This window comes from Nymphaea colorata, chromosome 3, assembly GCF_008831285.2.
Source record: "Nymphaea colorata isolate Beijing-Zhang1983 chromosome 3, ASM883128v2, whole genome shotgun sequence".
NCBI lineage: Eukaryota > Viridiplantae > Streptophyta > Magnoliopsida > Nymphaeales > Nymphaeaceae > Nymphaea > Nymphaea colorata.
The window spans coordinates 17,464,266-17,488,970 of NC_045140.1; the positions used below are offsets into that span (position 1 = coordinate 17,464,266).

At 39.7% G+C, this 24,705-nt stretch overlaps 3 protein-coding genes across 5 annotated transcripts; all 3 read right to left on the bottom strand.

Moving 5' to 3' along the window:
* Nucleotides 1-14: 14 nt before the first annotated feature.
* Nucleotides 15-8,652, bottom strand: LOC116251142 (poly(A)-specific ribonuclease PARN). Of its 3 annotated transcripts, XM_031625231.2 has the most exons (7): nt 8,176-8,652; nt 7,599-7,729; nt 6,092-6,411; nt 1,730-1,843; nt 1,505-1,631; nt 1,140-1,410; nt 15-1,019 (listed from the first exon to the last, which is right to left on the bottom strand). In XM_031625231.2, the coding sequence occupies exons 1-7, from the start codon at nt 8,565-8,567 to the stop codon at nt 212-214; spliced, it is 2,163 nt and encodes a 720-aa protein (XP_031481091.1). In that variant the 5' UTR covers nt 8,568-8,652; the 3' UTR covers nt 15-211. The 3 variants fall into 3 exon arrangements, with proteins under 3 accessions (XP_031481091.1, XP_031481092.1, XP_031481093.1); XM_031625232.2 differs by lacking the exon at nt 7,599-7,729 and having other exon boundaries at nt 8,176-8,308; XM_031625233.2 differs by lacking the exons at nt 7,599-7,729; nt 8,176-8,652 and having other exon boundaries at nt 1,730-1,858; nt 6,092-6,233.
* A 3,453-nt stretch (nt 8,653-12,105) lies between these two features.
* On the bottom strand, nt 12,106-13,107 carry LOC116250176 (photosystem II repair protein PSB27-H1, chloroplastic). The gene has a single exon (XM_031623646.2). The coding sequence runs from the start codon at nt 12,831-12,833 to the stop codon at nt 12,288-12,290; it is 546 nt and encodes a 181-aa protein (XP_031479506.1). The 5' UTR covers nt 12,834-13,107; the 3' UTR covers nt 12,106-12,287.
* A 1,655-nt stretch (nt 13,108-14,762) lies between these two features.
* Nucleotides 14,763-20,184, bottom strand: LOC116250177 (protein C2-DOMAIN ABA-RELATED 11-like). Its single transcript, XM_031623647.1, has 4 exons — nt 20,038-20,184; nt 16,715-16,865; nt 16,473-16,568; nt 14,763-15,228 (listed from the first exon to the last, which is right to left on the bottom strand). Exons 2-4 carry the CDS (start codon nt 16,823-16,825, stop codon nt 14,902-14,904), a joined length of 534 nt encoding a protein of 177 aa, XP_031479507.1. The 5' UTR covers nt 16,826-16,865; nt 20,038-20,184; the 3' UTR covers nt 14,763-14,901.
* Between the last annotated feature and the right edge of the window lie 4,521 nt (nt 20,185-24,705).

Consider the following 24,705-nt stretch of genomic DNA (forward strand, 5'->3'; position numbering starts at 1 on the left):
GATGTAGATATATATACTTATCCGAGTAAAGGTCTTCATGATTAATCAATTAATTATCGGATCCGCACATAGCAATATTAACATAAGCCTTTGATTTCTTTCTCGATCATATTGAATTACAACATTGGCTGGGCATTGAAAAATTAAACCTACATAGGGAAAGAAAAATAATCATGGATATAACTGCCCAGAAAGAAAAACCAACGGCATATCAGAAGTTCAGTTTCTTCCTGAGTGAAGAACTTGAAGCAAGCAATGCATCCAGAACTTTCTCACCGGACAAGCCAGCATCCTTTTTTACATTATCTTGAATTGAAACCAGCTCAAGTTCTTCTCCAGTTTTCTCAATGCCGTTTGTCTGCTTTTCTGTTCCTACTGCATCCTCCATCTCTAACTTCGTCTTCCATGTGAATCCCAATGTCTCTGCCTGCTCTGCAAACAGCAGTCTGGCTGACGAAGAGCTACATATCTCTCTGTATACATCATATCTTGCTGCTCGTGTCTTACCACCTTCCAACAATTTTGCCAATGGATGCAGAACCGACAGGAGATCACCACTCTTCTCTAGAGAATCTTTTAAGACGAGGAAGTCAGAGACAAGTTGTCCATTGCTAAACTGGATCAGCGCAGCTGATTTGTCCACAAAGAAGACCGAAGTTATGGCAGTAGAACCAAAAATCTTTATCATGGAATCCTTCAGCTCCCTGGGCTTCATACCTTTCTGAAATCCCCAGAGGAGGATGATGTTTGGAAAGATAATTGTAGGATATCTCTGATTAACAGCAGGATGAGAGAACTTCATAACTTTCCCATCACCTAGATGTACCATGATTCGACGGTCCAAGCCCAGATACAGTAGGTTGGCATGCTTTTGAAGAGTCTGATGTTCGAACAAATCCATCACCATCTGGGCTTTAAATTTGATGCCCAAATGCTTACAGGCCTGAGCGAAAATGCAACCCGTCATAAATGCATCATAACCAGCTTCATGCTTAGCTCCAGAGTTCGAGCCAGCTGATCTGCAGAACCAATTTGCTTTCATCACCATGTAAAACTATTCAACGTAATCTATCAAAAACAAGACTAGAGGACAGAAGACAAGACCGATGCTTCACTACCAGGAGAACAGACTTGCAGACCTTGTTTCATCCGTTTGAACTTCAACTTTAATGCCAATATCTGAAGACAAGTGTGAGTCATTTGAACCAAAAGCTATTTGTGGACAGAGGCGCGCAAATGCTGAAGATAACGATGTGCTACTTTTCCTCAATAGTCTCTGAAGTGTAAGTTCGGCCCTGAGAAGGTGCTTGGTATCCATGATGCAGGGGAAGGACTTATGGATGCCTGAGGCAAATTCTTCTACTGTTGGAGGAAGCGCACCGATGAACTTGTGGTACACATGTGCAAAGTCTAAATGCAATAAAAAAAGTCATATTTTAGGTTATAAGAACGGTGGACAGAATATAGTACATCTAATGAGTGAATAAAACAAACAAGCAAGAACCTAATAAACAATTGTGGCCAACAATCAACTTTTTCTCTGCACTGAGCAGGTCAATAACATGACGAAAGCCAACTGCAGCCTCAAGCTCTGATTCTCTTTCTCTGATCAAATCCTTGCTGATTTCTTCCTGCATGAAAAGTGTCAACCATGAAAAATAAATAAAGTTCTATCATGAGAAACAAAAGTAGAGCAGGTTTTTCCGCCTGTTTCCATTCAATTTCATACCATAAGCAACGCCTTGTCGTCCTCAGAATGTGTATACATAACTATGGTTTTCCTATCAGAGCTTTTACCACTCCACCGCACATATAGAAGGTCTTTAAAGTTGCTTCTTATAACCTATATTCGAGTGATCTGTCAGAAATAAATGACAGTTGCAGATGTAAATACTACTGACCCAAAAAAACATTGATAAGGAACATTTAAACTTTCAAAAAATATGTGCAAATAGTGGTAAACATGTAAGATAAAATTTGCATTGGCAGCAAACAGAGTGAATAGCAACATGAAAGCTTTAAGAAATAAAAGAAAACAAATGCCCCCAGAAAAGGTGACATTATCGTCCATCCAAAAGATGTTAAGCTTATTAATCCACAACCAGGTTTGTTCAGTGTAAGCGTCCAGCTAACAAGGTTGGGTACAAGAGAGACAGCACACCAATAAGCCCCAAAACTCACCCACTCAAACCCTAATCCCTGATCAAGGTCCCGTCCTCCCAGAGGAACTATCTTCCTATTGTCGTGATATCCTCAAATACACCAACTGACCCTCTTTTATTGGTCTTATCGGATCAGTCCCATGGACTCGACCCGACCCAACACCTAAGAGGCTAAGACCCAGTAACTAACAATACTCCCCCCTTAAAAAGCACCTTGTCTTCAAGGTGTGAGAATTTGGGAAGGAACCATCGGTGAAGTAGTTTCCCCCACTATATATGTTGTGATTGCTTGATCTGGTGTGGCGAGTCCAACTCGACCCTTGCAACTCTCAGTCTCACCCTCCACCTGGCCTGTTCTTATTATCATACGTAGTAAAATGCAGGCCTCGGTCTTGATGTAGTTTCACACCTCCACAAAATCAAGAATGTGTTCTGCAATATGAGCTGCCGCCATTTCGACCTCATGTTCCTTAACCTCCTCTAGTTTGGAAAGGAATTGCCAATTCAACCGTGAGACTTCCATCCTGTCCATATCTAGAACCTTAAGGCTTTGAGTGCAGTTCTTCGATCTGAAATCTTGAAATACTCTTTCGCACCTCGGTCTGCCTCCAAGGAAATCCTTGCCATGATCAGCATTGAGCAGTCTATCACTCGATCTTGTGCAGACAAGGAACAAGCCTATTTCTCAATACAAATGGTCAATATGGGAATGGTTTCCCATTACCCTGGAAGATAATATATCCTATAGTCATGGAGGTGGTGTGGCCTGCCTTTAATGTTGGTGGCTGTAACAAGCTTCTCTGTACATAAGAAGCGATTTTGGTGCCACCATAGTGTTCAATAATCCGGCTGCCATGATTATCGATGCTTGAAGATTCACTTGCAGAGGCAATTACCTTGTTGCTACTTTTATCGATTTTTATCCTGCCATCGGAGATGCTCCAAGGTTGTACTACCCTAGGGATAGTAGCTAACGTAGTAAAGCATGCAATCATCCTTGAGGAGTGAAGCTGACATTCTCTAGAAATTTACCCCTGCAACTCCTCTGGCACTTCTAACACATGCTTGCCTTTTTCCATGGTGACATAACCATCTGAATGATCTCCAAGTAATTTGTGTTGTTCCTCCCAGCATCCCAGTAAGTGCGTCTCAATTTCAGCAGCTGCCAACACATCCAAACAAATTCACTGGCCAGGACGCCTCCACCAATCAACAATTGTTTTGGGGTAACTGAGGGCAATCGTCAAGGATGTCGCTAATTAAAGCACATGTCAGAACCATCACTTGGCCAACTCATAGACCCCTAATTAAGTCATTGAGCTGTCTTCTGGAAGCATCTTCACTAAGGATAACTCTATTAGTGTTCTGCCACTAGCCTCATTGTTGGTAAAGAGACGAGCAAACCCACACTCCTCCTTTAAGGAGCCTCCATTATTCTAAAAAATCACAAGATGATTCCAAGTGTAGGAACCGAATGGCATGTACGGCTCCTTAGGTGTATCCACCCTTGAACATGGGAGATACTCGAATTCCAGGGATTGAGGCGACGATGTTTTCCAACTGCTTCTTCTTAGTGGCAGAGACAACCACTGAGTAGGAAGAGAATTTTGGCGACCTTCCACTGCATCTTCCCATTCAATCAAGATATCTGTACATAAACATATGTGCTTGCCGACTACATCAAGATTATTGGAGATGTCGGTCATATTTGCACCCCAGGTTCTAGACGTGTTTGTAAACCCTCTAGCCACAATTTTAATGCAGTAGGCACCCCAAACTTTTACATCCAATTCTGTTTTGGTTTCGCAACTAGGCACCTAAAAAGGTTTAGTCAGTGCGACATGTCTCAACTCTGTAGGCATCGGCCACAAAATAGGACATCCTTCGCAACTCTCTCTCTGCGAGGCTGTATGACCTGCCTTAGAAATGGGGTCTTCCTACTCGAGTAACCCACAACCCTTGAAGCATCTGGTAATACTGGTAAGGAACTAAACTCCTCAATGAGATTCCCTATCCAACTCTTTCATCATCGACGGTCAATAATGCTTGCTGAGTTGGGGATGGTGAACAACATGAGTGACGATACTTTTCATTTTCTTATGTTGCTTACAGCTGATCCACTTTTGTGGACTTCAACACAAAATCCAACTTGGTAAGGGCTGCCATGGTTTTATTCCAAGGGGGTTTTCTCTAGCTGCCTCAATGGCCTCTTGCCCCAATCTGTGCCATCCCCTCTACCACTATGTGCTAGCGATAGGTTGGTTACACACCCTTGGTGTTGAGCTTTGCAAGGAATGACATGCTTGGCAGAAATGGTGGTGGAATGAAACCCTTTCTATGAACTCCTCAACATCATTCTCCTCATTATAGGCTTTATTTTCACCATCTTCACACCCATCATCATTCTTCTCATTATAGGCTTTATTTTCATCATCTTCATACACATCAACTACAAACTCTGGTGCATCTCTAGGTTTTGCCCATTTTCTACTATTCATAGTTTGCTTGAATTACGAGGTCCCTGCTCTTTGGGAACAGCAACATTGGCTATCTTCTTGGCGAGAGACTCCTCTAGCATCAATCTCATCAACCGGTATTCTGCGATCATCGCCTCTTCATTGGTGAGTTCCTTCCCAACGTAGGTCCCCACACGGTACGGCTCGGCAGCAGGGGAGAAGCCGTTGTGCTCCTTGTCGATGGCATAGGAATTTTCTTTCCCATCAGCATCTACCTCTCTTGGGTATCGCTCCTGCTCCCGATTCTTAATACACCCATATTTCCCTCCATCAAATAGGTGTAAGGTCTCTCTAACTTCAGACATCTAATTGTTGTTGTGCTGATCTTACCACTTTCAAGCGGTGGTAGCAGGCCTGCCTAGGCCAGTAAGGTCCAGGGAATTGCAGTCGGCTTTCGACGCTCCTTGGCACTACACCGAACCACCAATGGCCATGGTCCAACCTGTGGAACTCTTCAGCCAACTCTAATAATAAGGGCTCCTTTCAAGGCCATGCTGGACATCCAGTAACTCCCTCTGGGCAGCACACTTTCTAATAATGTTCTTTGCCCAAGAAGAGGAAGAACTGCTACCGAAGCCATAGCCCAAAACTTGTGAGGTTGCCGATGTAGTCATCATAGTCCTTAGGCTGATGAGGGATCCACAATTCAAAACTAGGCACTAGGCACGCCCTAGACCCGTCCCTAGTTGCAGTAGCAAATAGCCATTAGGAATTTCGTTTGATGGATGAAGCGGCCCGTAGATGATCTTCAAATGTGTCATCCTGTTGATTTATGGCTGGAATCGGTGAACGCTCGCTTTGATACTAGTTGTTAGTGTCCAGCTAATAAGGTTGGGTACAAGAGAGACAACACATCAATAAGCCTCAAAACTCACCCACTCAAACCCAAATCCCTAATTAAGGTCCTGTTCTCCCAGAGGAACTATCTTCCTATTGTCAGGATAATCCTCAAATACACCGACTGACCCTCTTTTATAGTTCTTATCGGGTCAGTCCCATGGACCTGACCTGACATCTAAGAGGCTAAGACCCAGTAGCTAACACTCAGCACGGGTGAAGGTAAAAAGGGTTTTCCTCGGATTTAAGTACAAGACAGAATACACAATAGTCACTAGAAAGAACAAAAAAACCATATACATTGAAAGTTGAAGAGAAATCAATATAGTTCTCATCAAGGTTCACCAAAGACCCTTTTTTTCCATTTTGGTTTTTCTCGAGAATTCATAGAGATTTTTACAAATGGAAACACAAAAAAATTAATAAAAAAAATTATGAACTACTAGATCAGAAATATCTCCACAATATTTTAAAAAATTTTGACATACCAATCATGTTCAGAATGCATTTAAACAGGAATCACACAATATAACATATTCATGTAGCCTGACAATTAGCAAGATTGAGAAGATGTACCTGTTGAATCAACCTCAGTTGATGAGAAGTAAAGCCAGTCAATAAGAGTGATGGACGCATCTTATAAAAAATAGTTTGCACTTGTGTCGAGCAGTCACCAGATTTTTCTTCAAACTGGTGCAACTGCACCTGTGAACCTAGCAAATCATCCCGCCATTCCCTAAATCTAAGCTTCATTCTCTCGGTGAAAAGAAGATCTGCAGTTCTTGTTAGCCACATATTCTTGTCTTCTTTGTAATAATCTACAGACTGACGATCATCATTGGATCTAAAATACTGCACAACTTCAATCTCTTGCTCTCTTGATATGTATGATATTCCTGTTCAGTTAAAAATTTAAACCATTTCAAAAGGACTTTTGTGAAACACACTGTGAAGACTGTGCAACAGGGGAGAGATAAAACTTCACCTATATTTTATACTAAACCAAAACTCAAACTGAAGATCAAATTTCAGTCTACAGCACTGAGGTCATGAAGACAAGCATATAGAAATTTTGGCAACAAAAGTCCTCTATAAAATGGCTCACAGAAAGTGACTGGAACACGTCATTATTAGGGAAAGGAAAGACGAGAAGAGGGGGCTTCCTGAAGTTTACGACTTTCTTTCCACTACTAGTTTACCATACTTCTTTCTCGACAGCTTACAAGTTGCAAGATGATGCCTTGACCCATAAGGCTACAATTACTGTATTAAATTATAGCCTGCATCAGGATCATTGTCAAAAGGATCTATTTTTTTTTAACAAAAAACACGTTCCACAGAAGAACATAATCAACATAAGTAACTACTAAGACAGTTGAATCTACGTTCCAAACCACTTCAACAAAACATGGTTGAAGATACCTAGCCTAAACCTCTAAAGGTGTTGACCGCTGGTTCATTTAATAAAAATTAAAAATCTGATTGGTACTATGAAATCAATTTAACCATGATATTATTTTTCCAATTATAGAATGATTCCATTATCAATTAAAAATATTCAATAGGATAAGTCCTCCAATTCGTGCATTTTCATTAAGCTGTTAGAGTATAATCTTCCAAATACAAACCAACCACCACATAACGCCGCCGGGCACTGGCAGCTGACTCAAGTGCCCCCGAACTGCGTGAAATGGTCGCATCTTCTTTCCTCTCCTAGCCGTGGAACTAAAAGGCTGCCCCCTATTTTTTTGCTAGAAAGATGGCAATATGAGTCCTTAAGCTGCTTCTCGAGTCTTAGAAGACAATGTTATATACATGTATGCATACCCTCATACAAATCTTGTAAAGAGAGAAATGTTGCACATATAAATTGATACCTAAAACTGAAATGAAAAGAAAGCAACATTCATATTATGTCACAATTGCGAATGCTCAAAAAATATGGTCTTCCACATAGCCAGTTCAGTTCTCAAGCAATGGTTAACATGGTGAAGATATTAATCTGGTTTAGCATTTTATCTACAGTTGGCAAAAAACGAACATATAAATACCAAACTGCAACAGTTCTTTTACTGTATATTACCTTCATGTATGCAAGTATTGAAATTAAATTGGTGCTTTGCCAAGAAACCTATCGAAGTCGTCTGGCAAAGGAACTCGTGCGAAGGCAAATCAAAAGAAAGCTCTTTCCGCGGAAATATATAAAAATTGTGCCTGAAGAGGAAATACATATTAGTGTAGCCTAAAAACAAACAAGTACCTGTCCAAGAAAAACATAAGAACTAATGTTTGTTGACCTCCCTTGAAAGGAATATGGATGCTGTGGGAGGGACAAGTATATCTAAATTTGATTGAAGAAGGTGAATGTGTCAAGGAGCCCCTAAAATTGTAAGCATGGAGCAAGTGAAAAGGGAAGAAGAAAGAATGACGTCGTTGACCATCAAGTCCAAGACATAAAATTTCATTTCTCCATAGACATGGGCCGTCATGTCTATATGTTAGTCTCTTCAGGTAGCATTCAGTCATTATATGGGAGGTACGAAACTAGGAAAGGTGACAAACAACGATTTGGCTCCAATATGCACAGAAGCTAAAATTCTCGCAGAGTGGATTCCCAAAACGCAAAAAAAAAAAAAAGCTGCCAAAGGAGAAAAACCTACGGGTAAGCAATGAGAGTTTGGCTGGAATCTTCCCATCGAAAAGGACAAACTCCGAACTGAACCACCGCGAACTTCTCCGCGGAGTCTTTGACCTTGAGGTACCGAACGTCGGGGCGGTCGAACTCGAAAGACTCCCGCCACGGCGCGCTCACAACGCCTGTCATCTCGACGTCCAGCGCCACGAAGTCGGCATCCCTCAGGGTGGCCCGCAGTGTCTCGAGCGCTGATGCAAAGTTCTTCCTGGTAACGTTTTTCATAGCAAAAGCCGGCTGTGAGGGAGAAGACGACGGGGAAGAGGAGGAGGAGGAGATGGTCGTCGTAGTGGTGCTTAGGGTTCGGGTGAGGGCTTTGGGGAGGGAGACCCTAACCCCCGTCGGCCATTTCCTCAGCATCGTTCCTCCCCAGAGCCGCCCTCCGCCAAATTTTTGACGGCGTGGAGGGAACTTGAGAACGAGGATTCTTACAGGGCTACACGGCGTCCTAACGGGTCGGGTTGCTCATCCAACAACGCACCCAACACAATTAAGTACCAATATAGTGGATCTAACCCGCTACCAACAAATCTATCGGCGGATTCGAGTCAATGAAGACCTCATTTCTTCAGTAAACTAACTCGAACAGGTTTCTAATTGTTTTAGTGTAGTTAAACATTCATAAGTTAAAAATGAAAACCTTAATGGTCAGGCATGACAATCCGATTCGGAATTGATTTAATCGGATCTGGTAAAGAAATATGAAACTAGTTACGAATCAAATTCAGATTCGCCAAGCCTATGCCTATGATCCAAAATTTGATTATTATGATATCTGATTAGGATCTCATAAAGATGCGATTCAATTAGACATAAATTATAAATATCAATCCTGTGTTGGTTGGATTTTAATTCATTTATAAAAACTCTGAATTTGAGTTTAAATGTAAATCCAATTACATATTCAATAAAAGCTAGATGACAAACTTGTATTTGAGTCTTGATAACTTATCGGCATACCTTGCAACAAAGACATCCAACAGCAGCCCTCAAGAGTGTGAGAATTTTAGTTATTATTACTTCAAATATGGTGTTAGTAAGATGAAATGGGGAGTATGTGGAATCTTCGCAATTTGGAATTTTTCCAATGCTGCATATAGGAATGTAAACTCTGTAGTAATCTAGATGCACTTGAAATGGATTTTAGTTAAACTCAATGCAACTGAAACAACAGCCTTGCATTAGTGTTGCTACTAATGGGCAGTTTTGGCAGCTACCTCTGACAGCACGAATGGGTTTCTCAATCTCAATGTGTTTTATCAGCAGCATTGGGAAGTGGTGAAGGAAGAGGTTGGCGAAAAAATCAGAGATTTCTTCTTGAAAGGCAAAATGATGAAAAAAAATTGGTAGGAATTACCAAATTTTCATCCCCAAAAAGGGGATTCAAAGCATATTTCTTGTTTTATATCTAATGTGATAGTTTACAGAATGTAAGAGATCTTAAATAGAAGCATGAGGATACCAAAGGAGCGTTTCTTGCTGAAAGCAGCCATCATGATAGTTATTCAGTAGCACGTGAAATGTTACAAGATGTTCAGGAGTAGGGCAGCAAGTCTTTGCATTAAGATCGATCGATCAAAGTTGTATGGTAGAGGTCAATTGAGATTTTCTTGAGGCTGCCATGATTTTCCTTCAATTAAGAGTATCTAGGCAGTGTAGAACTGCGAATTGGGAGCAATATGCTTCCTCTATGGAAAGATATTGTAAGATGTTGAAACAGAGTTTGAAATGACATAAGTTGGCAAGTAAAAGATGGTCGTCTGGCAAGATTTTGGTTGGCCCGTGGTTCAGGAATGCTTTGATTAATGCAGTTGTTGGAGAAGATGGATGACCTCCATTTAGTTGCACCAGACATGGGTTATCTGTTGGTGAAGACATTGTTAAATGCAGAGATAATCTAGGCCTTCAGGGGTTGGTTTGGTAACACATTGTTACTGCCCCATGAATCTATCCCATGAATCAGGAGCAGATTCATGGAACACTTGTAACAATGTTCTATGAATCTACCCATTTTCTAGAGCAGGTTCATGGGAGAGTAACAGAATGTTACTGCTGTCAAACAACATCTCAATGTCAGTTAGTGGGCATTCAGAACAAATGCAGATCTCAACTGTCTCAGGGCATGGATAGGTTGAGATAGAAATCTAATGTCTAGGCTGTTGTCTCCCCAAATTCAGTTGTGGTAAAAAATGAGGACCAGAGGTACTATGGCTAGATGGTATAATAAGCTCTAGGACTCTTATTCAATCTCAACAGAGTGTGGGTTCTCCTTTATTGGGAGTTTTAATAGAATTCCAATGGAAGCTTGATCTTAATGAGATGGCTTATCTGGGAAGGCTCTTGAGAGTCAACGGCATCTTCTGTTTACATGTTCCTTCTCTGATGACATCTGGACATGTATTACTAACTGGTTTGGTGGGTATAGAACACCTTCTAGAGATTCTTGTTCAGAGTTTTTGAGATGGCACAGGAGAAAATTGCAGGGTAAGGAATTTAAGAGATGTTGGTCTTTCTGTTTAACATTGTAGTATGGAAACTTTCTTTGTTTCATAACCAAGCTATCCAATAAAGGGGTGAGAAGATCGACCAAAGCTACTAAAAGCAAAGTTTGGCACTGCAATTCTGATGTTTTCATGGGTAGGAGGAGTTCTTATATAGTGAAACATGGTTGCTGAATAATATTTTGTCAACCATTCCATTATCTGATCTTCCAATTAGACCAAACAATAGGAAATGGAAGAACTGGTTGCTTCGCTGTATGGAGGGTCTGCAGTTTTGGGTGAGGAAGAACGTTGCATTGTTAGAATATACATCATCAAACACGTTCCAAAAACATCATGTTTTTGTTCTACATGACATACTGGGATTGCGTCTAGAATCTTATTGTTGAATTGAATCACGAGATGCATAATCACAACATATTTTTAAAAATATGAAAAGCCTTAAGGGGTTTGGCATAGCTGGTTGACCAATGACTGGCAGAAGGCCAATCATTTGTTTCTATTTTTGTGGGTATTAACTCCTTACAGAAGCCAACACAACCCGAAACCTTCAAAATGTGGGAAAGGGAGGGCCTTGGGCTTCTTTTTCATCATCAAACATAGTGTTTATGAATCATGTGTTTTAAAAATATAGTGTTTTACCCATCAAATGTCTTCCAATGGTCCATTTATTTGACCTACTTTGCAGTGGAAACAGAAAACTTGGTAACAAATCCAAATTATATTTACTTGGAAACAAGATTTCATGAGGTTAACTTGGATTTGAGAATGAAATATATATGTTTCAATGCCGGATTCAATAAAAGAAAAGAGAAAACCAAAATTCAAGCTTTTTCTATGATCTTGAGTACAATGCGACCTAATGACAAGGTTGAAACTCGTTCAGAGTCTTCATTTTTTTTTTTTCAAATAATTGAGGTAGGTAACAACTATGTTTTCATGTTCACAACTTGTTTAAGGTTTTTTTCTTACAGAAAATATGTGTTTAAAAGGAAAAACAATGTACCTTAACTAAGATTAGTTATAATTAAAGTGGACTGAGGTGTTTCTTTTTTCTTTTTTCTTTTGGACGAGAGTGTATAAGTTTAAATATAAAAATTTAAATGAGCCGTGTTCATGCTCCACCAACATGGCAACATGGAGAATCGAAATCCACCGTTTACCTCAAAAAATATGAAAAAACGTCCAAAAATTCATTGCTGAACCATGTTTTGGTCATCTGACAACATCAGACAGCCGGCATATTTTAATTGCCCTAACAATAATATCCATCCAAAAACTTCTGAACCTCATAAACGCCTAAACAAAACATAAAAAAATGTACCACAAGCAGCCGTCAAAGCTAAATTTGCAATACCAAAGAAAAGTAAAAGAAAGAATATATCAAACTCACGAAGTAAGGAAAGTAGATTGTTTAATTAAAAAGGGATGATAGACAAAGGTGTTGATTTATTTTTTCTCCAACTCGATCCAAAATCCAAGATCATGGAAGGCCACAGAAGGACAAGAGACAGCAGGCTTCCCGCAGGTCAGGCGAGACCCACCCGCGCATCGTCTCCGTAGAGGGCGCGTCGGCTGATCACCTGCCCCTGAGGAGGGCCTTCTCGGCGCTGTCCACCTCCTCGAGGATGCGGGCCTTGCGCTTGGCCGGAATGGGCGCAGTGGGGCCGAAGCTGATGTAGTGGCCGGAGACGGCGTTCAGCGCCGAGTACATGTCCCTGAACGACGACCTCCCGAGGAGCTCCTTCTCCCTCCTGTACTTGGCCACCCACGTGGTGGACGCCTCCCGCAGCTCCGCCACCGCAGACGCCACGTTCGGATCTGACCTGTCCAGCCCCAGTGTCGTCCTCAGCTTCCCGATCACCTCCGACGTCTCCTTCTTGTACTCATCGTCCGACGCCGCATGCGCCGGCGGCGGCTCCCGCAGCACCAGCAGCAGTGACGCCGCTGCCGCCGCCGTGCTTGTCGTCAGGAGGGTTCGGCGGGTGGACCGGGAAGAGGAGGCGGGCGTCGGGCGAAGGTGGTTGGGGGAAGCACTTGTGGTCGACGCGGTGGTGACGCTTGTGGTCGGTGGGAGGAGCTTCAGGTGGGAGGTCGGGGTGAAGAGGGATTGGGTGGTCGACATTGTCCTCTCAGAAAGGAAGAGGGAGTAGCAGAGGAAAGGATCCCTTCAGAGAGAGAATGTCTCACGGTGTCGCTTTAAGAAAGAGAACGAGAGACGCCCACCTTGATTTTTCTTTGTATGGCTACCGGAAATGGCAGTCACAGAGAGAGAGAGAGAGAGAGAGAGAGAGAGAGAGAAAGAGAGAGAGAGTGAGAGTGAGAATGAGAGAGAGATTTGGTTGCAGATGAGGAAGACGAATGGGGATGAAGCTCTCGCTCTACGTGGCTTATCTGCTTATCCACTTCCCTTGGTACTCTTGGGCCAGCATCTTAGATATTTGTTAGTCGCTGCACGGGCTTCTGATCTGGATCCAGACTCAGACCAGAATCATGCTGAGTCCCTTGGCCCAGTTATAAAGTCCTGGTTCAATGCGGAAGGGCTTGGAGAGAGGCCGAATGCTGAGCTGGGTCAAGCGCCGCTGCACCAACCAACAACAGATCCAAACTCCTGCAGATGGAATGTGTTTTACATCCAGCATATGATATTTCATATGCTATATTGGTGCTATGGACTCAAAATGTCTCGGGCAGATGGATTTGGCTTAGAGAAAAGGTACAAATTAAACATTTCGCAAAGAAACCTAACAAGATCGCCCTCTCAGGAAAAACGACAATGACCTTAACTTTTATTAACTTTTTATTTATGTCCTAAAAAAGTTACCGTTGTGCCCATATTATTGATTTAGTAAGAACCATCACTTGGTTTGCTCAAACTATGGCACTTGTATGTCCTTGCAAGAATTAGAGTACCACCATCACAAAAAAGTCTTATAAATGTTCTAACTAAAAACGTCTGTACACTCTATACTAGCAAATGAACCTTGCCGAGTCCATTTGCAGTGATAAATTTATCAAAAACTGTTAAAAATTTCAAAAAAAATCATTCGTAATATATATATATATATATGTATATATATATATATATATATATATATATATATATATATATATATATATATATATATATATATATATATATATATATATATATATATATATATATATATATATATATATATATATATATATATATATATATGACGACACAAAACCACATCTAACTGCCAACAAAGGGAAAGAGGGCCACGCTTCTTTTTGAAAGTGTATGAACTCCTTTTCTGGCTGCTGCTTTCATTAACAGCCATGGCAAAAGCAGGACGAGGAAGATTTTACCAAATGCTTAAACTTTCACAAGTCACAACTCACAATTTCCCAAATGGCGCATGTGGTTCATTGGACTTCTCTGTCATGGAATACCATTGTCGTCTCCCTTCTAGACTACCATTAGTTGCCTCATTTCTTGCAACGAACAGTGAACACGATACCTTGAGGTTTTGTAACTTCCAGCCAAGTTAAATTTCGCCAGGTGAAAAAAGGGGTGTGCGATGAGGAAGGAAAATGTAAAGTGTGAGCTTCAAACATGTAACTGCCATTTACTGCCTAAGCTCTGTGAATTCAGAAGTTGGATTGCTCTACTCCCTAGACGTTACTTGCTTTGCACTCGTGCTGATTTCTTTTCTGTTTTTCTTCACCTTATGACGCTCCGATGGAAAATTTGATCATTCATTTGCTGAAATTCACCGACACACTAGAGCTCAATGACCGTAAAAGTCGGCTGCAAACGGGGAGGACAGGGATCAGCCAAATGGATAATAGGAGACCTTCAAAACCAGGGAATGCATTGAAAGGATTTTCGACTTGTGCAGATAAAAATTGACGGAGTCTTCACACTAAAATGGATGGCAAAGTACTGAGTTTCAGCGTCCGAACGATGTTTCTTCTTAGGGAAAATACCCAGCTTCCGAAACCTGATTGTCGCCATCCCTAACAAAAACCAAAGAGGTGAGATACATAATCAGGACTCGTCCCCCACACTTGCCAAGAAGCAGACTTGATATGGAGAGTGGCCACTTCATATAGAAGGCAAAAAATAAAGAACATTTCGAGCTTGCGTCCACCTACAACCACATAATACACATCCACGGAGAGTGGGGGAAGAGAGATATCCAAGCAATTTCATCAAATATACACTATTGCTGGACGCTTTGTGGAAAGGATGGGTTCGCAGGACTGCTGACATCAATCCACTTCAATTTGAGTTCCAGCTCTCCTGACTCAACATCACACAGCCTCAGCCAAACATCCTGAACAATTTCCCCCTCTACACAACACACAAAACTGTCCCTCACCAAACAGTTGTCCTTCCCAGGGACTACTTTGCGCATCCTGGTCTCTCCATCTCCAGCCGAGCTATGAAGGACGCGACACAGCCTTGACGCAGATATAATAGGACGTAATTCTAGGTGCGCATGCCCCATCTTGTCATCTGCCTTGAACCGATCCTTGTCCATTACTTCCTGTTCATCAAGCACAATAATGATGGGTACAGTCAACCAACCTCAGAACCAAGACAGGATTAAGCTCCTCTATGGACCAAGGCCATGCTCATTGTGCTTCATCCGACAATTCTGCTTTCCTAATTATAAATGAACAAACAAATGCATTCAACAGAACGGAAATTCTATGTCATATGTTGGCAACAACAACAGACGCTCATCTGCAGTTGAGATCTTGCAAAAATCTGATCTTCAGATCAAACCTTGCCCATGTAGATATGAACTACATGGCATTTTGATAAAAATAAACCTCTGAATTGTGTTTTTCTAATGGAAAAGTATGTATTCCCGGTCATCAAATTGAGAAGCTTTTTGACTGTTGAATACTTGACTTTGACTGTTATAGAAAAATACCACAAGAAATCGGTTGTTTCGTGATTTTCACTTCAACACAAAAGCAACAATCCAGCGTTTTTGACTGAAAATAGTGGCAGCGTCTCCCAACTGCAAACCAGCAGATATGATGCCCACAACAACTTGAAAGTGATGAAATTGCGGTGTGCCAATAGTTTATGCACAAATGACAGAGGATGAAGATTCACAGGGAAGCTTGGAAATATTGGAGTAGGCCTTGCAGATACTTGGTGTAGGAATGACCAAGGATGGATAAACTCATTAAGCATGACTGACAGGGTAACTTAAACAATAGAATGATGGCGTACAAAAATTTACAAGGAAATGAGAGAGGATGAAGCTCACAATGAATCATACGCAGAAAATGGAAAAGGTTTAATCAGAATAATACCAGCTAAGTATCCAACTGACAATAAACAGGACTTCCAAATAATGGAGAGAAAATTTCAACTAGTATAAAACCAAGGACAACCTAAACGTCCTAAACAGCCTACAAATCCCAGATTACAGAAAAAGAGAACTTTTCTTTTTCTATAGATAGTCAAACAGCAGCTAGGCAGACAGTAAATAGATTACACAAGTATTAAACGCTGACCTCCTGCAACCTAAAAGTTCACAAATAAATAAGACAATGACCACCTTCCACATTAATTTAATTGTTTCCATATGCAACCAATTCAGGACTGAAAGTGAGATTAATAACCTTACCTACAATGCCAATGAATATATGAACTGAAATTCATCAACTAATGGCAGGATCATAGAAGTAGAAGTACAAGAATGACCTCCCAATTTGGATAATACAGAAAGAGAATGACAAAAACTCTAACTATCAAGAGAGAAACATTTACCAATTTTAGGGTTGCAAAGGAATCAGTAACAGAGAAAGTGAATTCCTCATTCCAGACTGGATTAAGGCAAGAGTTTATGACCTTTGTCTTGAAAGTCTGAAACAATATCGGAAATCACAATTAATGAAAAACACATATAAGATGCCAATAAAAATCATACTTCCAAAAAATAGCATTAGATCATGACACTGATTTCAGGAGAACAAAAAAACTTAGTAGCTGATGAAGATGACAAAGTTTACCTGATTATCCAGTTTCAGAATTACATAAGGATCACTGCTTGTAAAATCTCTGATCACCAGCCTTTTTCCTTGCACGACTATGACTTTGAGAATGCCAATCGTCTCCCCCATGGGGCTGATCCTGGGTATTCCTCAGTCACTGTCTATAGACCTGTTTTAGGATCAAGTCATAAGGCAAACATTTCAAATTGAAAATAAGTATGCCCTTGTAAAACATAGTATTTAAGCAGTAGACAAAGATAGAATGGGCATCAACACCTTAATGTCCATATGTGAGCTTGTACGATGGAGAAGAACTGACTAGAAGTTCAAACAAATGAAAAGACAAAGCATTCAAAATGGCATTAAATCCTTTGACATGACTAGGACCTGAACACAACGTTCTGAAATCTTCAAAAGACACCAACTGCATATAACCAAACGAAAAAGGGAAAAAAAAAAGAAGAAGAAAAAGAAAGCTGCAAAATTGGTTGGAAACTACGCTGTCCTTTGTTAAGGTATAGCATTGCAATTCTACCCTCAAACAACTTGAATGCACTCCTGGTAACATGTCAATCTGAATGCAGAATTATCAGTAGGTCATTAACTTGCATATACCCTCAAATTTTCATTTATTTGTTATTTTTTTACTTCTTAAACTTTAAAGTTTAGACAATATTTAGGTAGTCATCATCCCAGCAGCATATTAAACTGTTCAACTAAAAGATAACAAATAATAAAGTTTGAAAGGGAAAAGAAGAAATCTATTGCTAAATCTTTCACTATCATATTGGGGTCTTGATAAACATCAAAGCAGTCTTGAAGCTTTTAACAAATGACAAAGCTTAACTATACTTTTCAAAAATATAAAAACATGTGCAAGTTTATTTAGTTATGCTGAAAACTTTGTGCCAAGCGGCAGGTATGCTAATCTAAAAATCACAACATGGAAAACACTTCAAAGCAAGATTTAAAGCCACAGCCCTTAGAAGAAGTAATGACCTGATCTTGTCCATGTTCTTGTTTTTTATCGGCTAATGTATGATAGGCAATAGCCCCTCCTAGTATTAATCCAACATCTTATGCAACTTTAATAATCCATATATCATGGTTAGCAGTGAATCAGATATCTAGAGAGAAATTAACTTTTACAAGGAAAAAAAGTCTCAAATTTCCAAAAACTCAGAATAGCAAGTTTTATCAACAGAATTTCTTAGTTTTTTGGCAATGGAAGATAGGTAAATGGTTTAAAAGCTTCATATCGAGTACTTAAAAGATTGACAATAATGAATAAACTGCATGCATCTACCCAAGCAAGCCCTAAGTATCATCAATATAGCCATCCTTGACCAGCCTTAGGATCAAAACCAGCATCAATATGCACAAAACAACATATATGCATGTGCACTCACACTTTAGAAGAAAATGATACTTAGGCACACGTATAGAATGGAGAAGAATGTGAAATACTCAACATCAGGAATGAACTCGTTTTCGCATTTTCTGAAGGCATGGAAAACAATTAGATCTGGCACAATGACAAGCTCACTATAGATACTAAAATTTCTACAACACCCTTTTCTACAGTCATTTTTGTTTGGCGCAGACATCCCTAACATTTTGACGTTACCTCTAAGAGTGCACATAACAGTGTAATGATTGGTCCAATAAGTGCAACCACAATATGCAGAAGAAACAAATGTGCACATAGAGGTAAATAACTATGAGGGACTGACTCCAAATATGGTCCATACAGCCTGCACCATCTTCGTAACAAAAAATGGACAGAAATTTCAAAAGATGAGACATTTCTGAGTTCACAGTCCCACACCCATGTGCTTCTTGTATGTGATTTCCATTTTAATGAAGCACATGCAATGAGGCCATATATCAATATAAGTCGACATAAACTTCTGACCATCAATTCAATCAGAGCAACCTACACCACAACGACCTCCCATCTCAAAAAACAAGTTTGCTTCACAATTTCCAGTTTACAGTTAGATGCAACAAAAACACGAAAATAAGAAAACATAAACACAGAAGACTGCACATACTTCCCCAGCCACACATAATATGGAGGAAAAGGAAAAAAAAAACTTATCCACTCATGGATACTACAATCAAACATAGAGTGATAGTCACCCATTTCTCATCCACATAACAGACAAAGAACACAAAATATGCAGGTGAAAACTGCAAATAGTCCCTGAATATCTTGATGATAAACCCTAACCCAACCAGAACCAACCATCTTAGCCTCTTCCATTTGACAAAAACAAACAAGAAAACTACCTGATAGTCTTTCTATATCAAGGGAAAAGCCACTAATTATGAACATCAGTAACTAATTTCCACCACCAGTGGGTCGATGCCTTTCTGCTGAAAGAAACAGAAGACACCAATTCCTCACTTAGCAGATTGAAAACGTCATTATCTCCTGTTAATAGAAGAAGAAACACAAACGTGGAAAGGAGAAAAGCAATTATGAAATAAATTCACCATCCGCCAGAATAATCAACAAGTAGCAACTCAAAAAGCTGGCTCTCGACTTAAGACCAAGAATTTACTTTTTTCCAGAATCAGGTCTAAGATTCTTGATAGAAACCAGAAAAAGATGATAAATTCTCAAATTTCAATTATCAGAAAAAGGAAAGTGCAAATTCTTTCTCAGCCAAAGGGAAGAAAAGTTGCATAGACTTAACTTCTTCAACCTATACGTTTCAAATGAAAACAGAAATTAAAACAACAGAAAAAGGCAAGGAAACCGCCATTAGTCCTTAAATTCAAGTCCAAAGAGAGACATGCAGCGGTCCGCAGCTCTAAAATCTTAGTTCTCGAGCCAGATCTACTTCCTTTTAGTGAATAAGCCAGAAACTTAACAGAAACCGCCAATTTTCTTTCTCTTATAGGAATTAAAAAAACCACGAAATCTCGCTTAGGCTCTCCTAGCTAAGAACGAAAAACTCAAAGTAGACAAAAAAAAAAAAGAATCTGCAGAAGCAAGAAGCAACAATTAGAACCTCAGAAATCGTACTTACATCCTAACATACAGATGTTTGGAATTAAAAAATAGGAAATTCCATGGACAGGCAGCAAGCAGCCATGGAGCACTTTAACATTCCACAAGCAGAAATCCTATGCCTTTGACACGTTTAAGGACCAAAATACGCCATCCCTACTCCGAGATCTGTCGGAAACTACGATTCCAAGAGTAATTCACCGTCCCACGCCACGAAAGCGACACGACTATGTCCAAGAGGAAGCAGAACCCTAACACGGCCGATCATCCCCATGCTTCCTCGGCGACGCACAAAAGAGAGGACGGAAGTAAAAGCGCTTACCTAAAGAGACCGTCAGCAGCTGTGCCTGTCCGCCTCACCGGAGCCCTGTCGGCTGTCGAGTTGCCGCTGGAGAGAGGCCACCGTCGCGATTTTTGTAAGCGCGGGTTCAGCTTCCACCTCGCAGAGAGAGGTCACTGGCTGCTCCCGGTTTCCCGCAGTAATGAACAGGCACGTGGCGGTGGACACGAAACGGTGAACCATAACCCCTCTTGCACGTTCTGTTGGTTTACCTGATTACTCCTCACAAAAGAAACAATGACGCATGTGTCCTCCAGCGATTCGGAGTTTCCCCGTTCAGTGACGAATCGGAATTCCAACCTTCCAAAATGAGTGCAACAAGTGTCTCGGTCGAGATCTAGATTGATCATCTTTTTGTTTTTCTATCATGAAGTTGCTTGGGTACGAGATGCAACACTATAGTTAATTAATACCATTCATAGGGTTGTTCAATGAGTCGAGCTAACTCGAGCTAAACTCGAACTCGCTAGATAAACTTGATTCCTTTAATAAACTAATCAAGTTCGAGTTAAGAAATCTCAACAACTTAAACTAGTCTTTGAGTTAAGTGGGCTCGACTTGATTAAGCTCAAGAAAAAATATATAAAATATAATTTCATAAAATTATAAAAAAAAAAAACAGATTATTCAAATGAGTATACAAGTGATGGGAGGTGTCATGTTTAAGTCTATATGTTGCCCCTTTCTAAAAAAATAAATTAATATTTTAATGAAATGATTGGCTCAGCTCAAGCCAATCTTCAGCTTGAGCTTAATCAAGCTTAATTGGACTGAGTTCGAGTTTTAAGAACTCAAGTAAGCCAAGATCGAGCTAATGAAATCAAACTCGAATCGAGCTCGAGCCAAGTTCGAGTTTCTTTCAAACTCGTCACTCACTCATTATAGTGTTCACTAGAATCAAACTAAAAATAGATTTTTCGGCCAACTCAACCAACTACATTATGTTCCTCGATGTCATACCATTAAAGACATGAGATTCTTTTGAAGAAACGTAATCAATTCCAAACGTGACCAGTCAATTGACCAAGCAGGAAACCGAGATAATCACGATTGGGAGACCGAATCTTTTAAGATCCGATTCTGCCAATTCGTGAAAGTCACTTCGAAAGGGCGTTTGCCCTTACACCAGTCAAGTCAATGTATATCGTGACGACTGCCAGTCAAGGAGACTCATACGCGCTAGAATCGACTGTCAATCCGTCATAGGAATCCAAGAATATCCTTGACTTTCAAAGTTTCGTGATCTTTCGAAGTCCACACCCTTCGTTCTTAGTGGTTGCAATTGAATACGGACTGGTCGGATCGGCTTGGTCCTGTTTCTTCAAGTATCGTCGCTATCGGAATCTTCATGCTTCGCGAATTGAGTTTTTCTGTTTATACTTAAAAAAATAATTACAACATTAAAAAGATTACACAAACTTATCTAGCAGCGAAAACTATATTGATTATGTTTATGTCAATTGAGTTCAAGGGCCGAGTAAAAATTTTTGTTATGAAGACTGAATTAAAGCTTATAAATTTTGACATGAGCCGAAATATCATTTTTCAAAATTTTTATATAGGATAAGTATTTTCTAAAATTTATATATAATTTTTTTTAATTTTTTTTAAGTGAAGCTAGGGCCCATGCTAGCCCCTCTGCTGGAGATTTAGCTTTGCATGAACATGACAGGTACTTAAATTCAATTAGTGAATTATACCTTTTCGTCTGATTTGACTTCAATACGTGTTCTTTACCTTGTCAGATGTCCATGTATCACGATTTGAATTCAGATCCAATGTGAATCTGGAAAATTTAAGTCTCATTTTTTTTTTAGTTCGAAATCCAAATTTAATTCAAATCTAACTTTTAAATTCACAGCAGACTTCAAGGATTTTCAAAATGTATAAATATTGAATATAGACAGCAGGCCATATTGATGGTTGTTGTCCAACTAGATATTTATTTAAAACTGAACCCAAATCAGATCAGATGTCGTCTTTTAAATCAAATATGATCAGATTTTTATTTGGATGTTAATTCATTTTTTTTAAAATAGATTGATTATCGCTATCTTCGAATCTTTATTGATGGAAAATTAAAAGAATGCAGATCTAAACCCGAATTTGGCTCTGACATGAGGCATTTAATTGGATAAACCTCAATTTCGGTGGAGAGAATTTAATATGATAAGGGATCCTTGAGACATGAGATTACAGTGTCCAAACTCAACTTTTCTCTTATTATAAGATACTAAAAGGTGTGAGCCTGAATTCAGACATTGAGTTCTGATTGCACACGATGGAGCCATGAATTTTTATGTAGATATCATCTCTGTGGGATTGTCAATGTGGGTCCTTTTTGCTTAGATTTGAAGTTATCATATGCATCTTTATCCGTATAATTTGAGGACAACACGCTACCTTCATTTAAAAAAGATAAAAAAAGTGATGTTTTGATTTTTTTTTCATTTTTTCATATTTTTATATTTTTTGTATGTTTAAAATAATGTGGCAATATTTTTTTGTGGCAATAAGTGAACTAGAGAGCATGAAATTCTTATCTAACTTTTTTTTTTCTAAAATATATGACCTGCTTTTAGTGTTTGGACGTGTTCTTTGGTGCACTTCAACTAGTACATCAATGATTCATTTTTACCACATAAAAGGTTGACATCATAGTACTCAGAACTATAAACCAATCTCCAACTCAAGCAGAGGCGGAGGGAGGGGAGGGCCTAGGCCATATACCCTGGACAATGAAAAAAAAATATTACATTGAAAAAAATAATTTTTTTTAATTGCGCCATGTATTTTTTAGATTTGAATTCAATTTGGCCCTACCTGAATCCAGAGGTTGAACTGTCGGCCCACGTCTCTGCCCATGAACCAAGACCCAACTTTAAGCTACGAATATCAAGTCCCAACTTTCTCATTTTTGTTGTTTGGGATCTTTGTCTTTGAGTGTTACCCTCAAAAATAAGTCATAAAAAGCAGAAGAGGTGAAAAAATACATTCATGCAGATCGGCTACTAGGCTTTCTCAGCTCTCCAATGCGCTGTAAAGAGAAGAGAAAGTAAAAAATTTGTGGTGGTGGCGTTGGGCATGGATGGGTGACAAGTAGTGCATTGTCAATTAAGTCTGCATGTCGATGTTGACGAGCAGAACTAAAGTGATGCACTTTACATTAATATACTGGCAGCATGTAAAGCAAGACAGCATCACCTGACGAAAGTTGAGATGGGTCACCGTGTGACATCAAGATCATATTGGTTCCCGCAATTCGCGGACCTCCGCTTTCTTCGACTGTATTTGAAATTTTATTACACAAACACACTCTCTCTCCCTCTCTCTCGCCCGCGGCTTGTGTTGTTTTCCTGCGCTTGGGATTGAGACCAGGTAGATGTAAATGTAACATGATTTCATGGTCATGATCCAATAATTAGGAGATCCATGATTTTGTGTGTCTATATATATACTTTGGTTATCTAAAGTCACCAAGCCATCTAACCAATACCATCCATATAAAACCATATGAATGGTTAAGAGAAAAACAAGAAAAAAATTGTGCAAATAAATATTAGATAACAAAAATACCCATCACTTTTTTCTTCTTATTTTCCTTCTAACCACCCACCATGTTGGATCAATCAGTGCGAATTAAACGGCTTGGTAACTCGTCAATATTCTATTTTCTTATACAAGCACGCACGCGCACACACACACACACCAAAAAAGGTATAGTCTAACAAATCAGGCACAAGGTATGTTCTTATTCTATTCGTGTGAGTGCTACTCATTTACAACATGGGGAGTTAGGTTGGGAGGTGTTATTTGGTGGTTTTTATATGGGTTGTTTGGTGCCGCATTCTCTCTCAAGTGTGCATTGTAATTTCTTTTATAAGGTTAACCGAGCAACAAGGATTTTATGGGCTGAGTTACATTATTATCTCATGTTTGCTTTTCGTGAAAAAAGATCAATTGAAGTGGAGGGTTTCCTCAAACAACAAGGAGCTGAGGCAACTATTCCATCAAATGAAATTGAACATGTTTTCTATCTCTTCTCCAGAAACAAGTGGGATATTCCTTTGCAAAATTGTGCTCAATTTCATATGTGGCGATTCCACCAAAGATCTCTTTGTTAGTTGGGGAAGAATAATCGGATTTTTTGAGGAACGTATCGAAAGAGAATTTGATTTGGTTAGATAATATGTGGTTGGTTAAAGAAGGATCAGTTTTTTTTCGCAATGTATCGTCAGATATTCAATATGAAGATCTATTTTGGTCTTATATAGGCAGTTGCCTAAAGACCCATATAATTGATTTTTATTTACATTTTGGTCGCTTCACATGATTAAATTCATTCACATGATTAAATTTCTTAGCTACCACGGGTCCCAATCAAATAATTTGCAAGGTTGGTTGCAGTCCCACTTTCAAGCTTATGCGCTCATTGGCTGCAAATTTTCTTTCCTCCATTAAAGCTTTGGAATTCTAGAGTCGCAAGTTTTGTGTACCAACCAAAGCCTCGTGTTTGAAAAAACGAAGAGGAACTTCAACACTCAAACACCGACTTATATAAATAAGACCAGCAGCTAAGACCAACCAGCTAGAAAGGTCCTATTCGTAGTCATAAACAATCAAAGCCGCAATTTTGTCGTCATGGGTAAA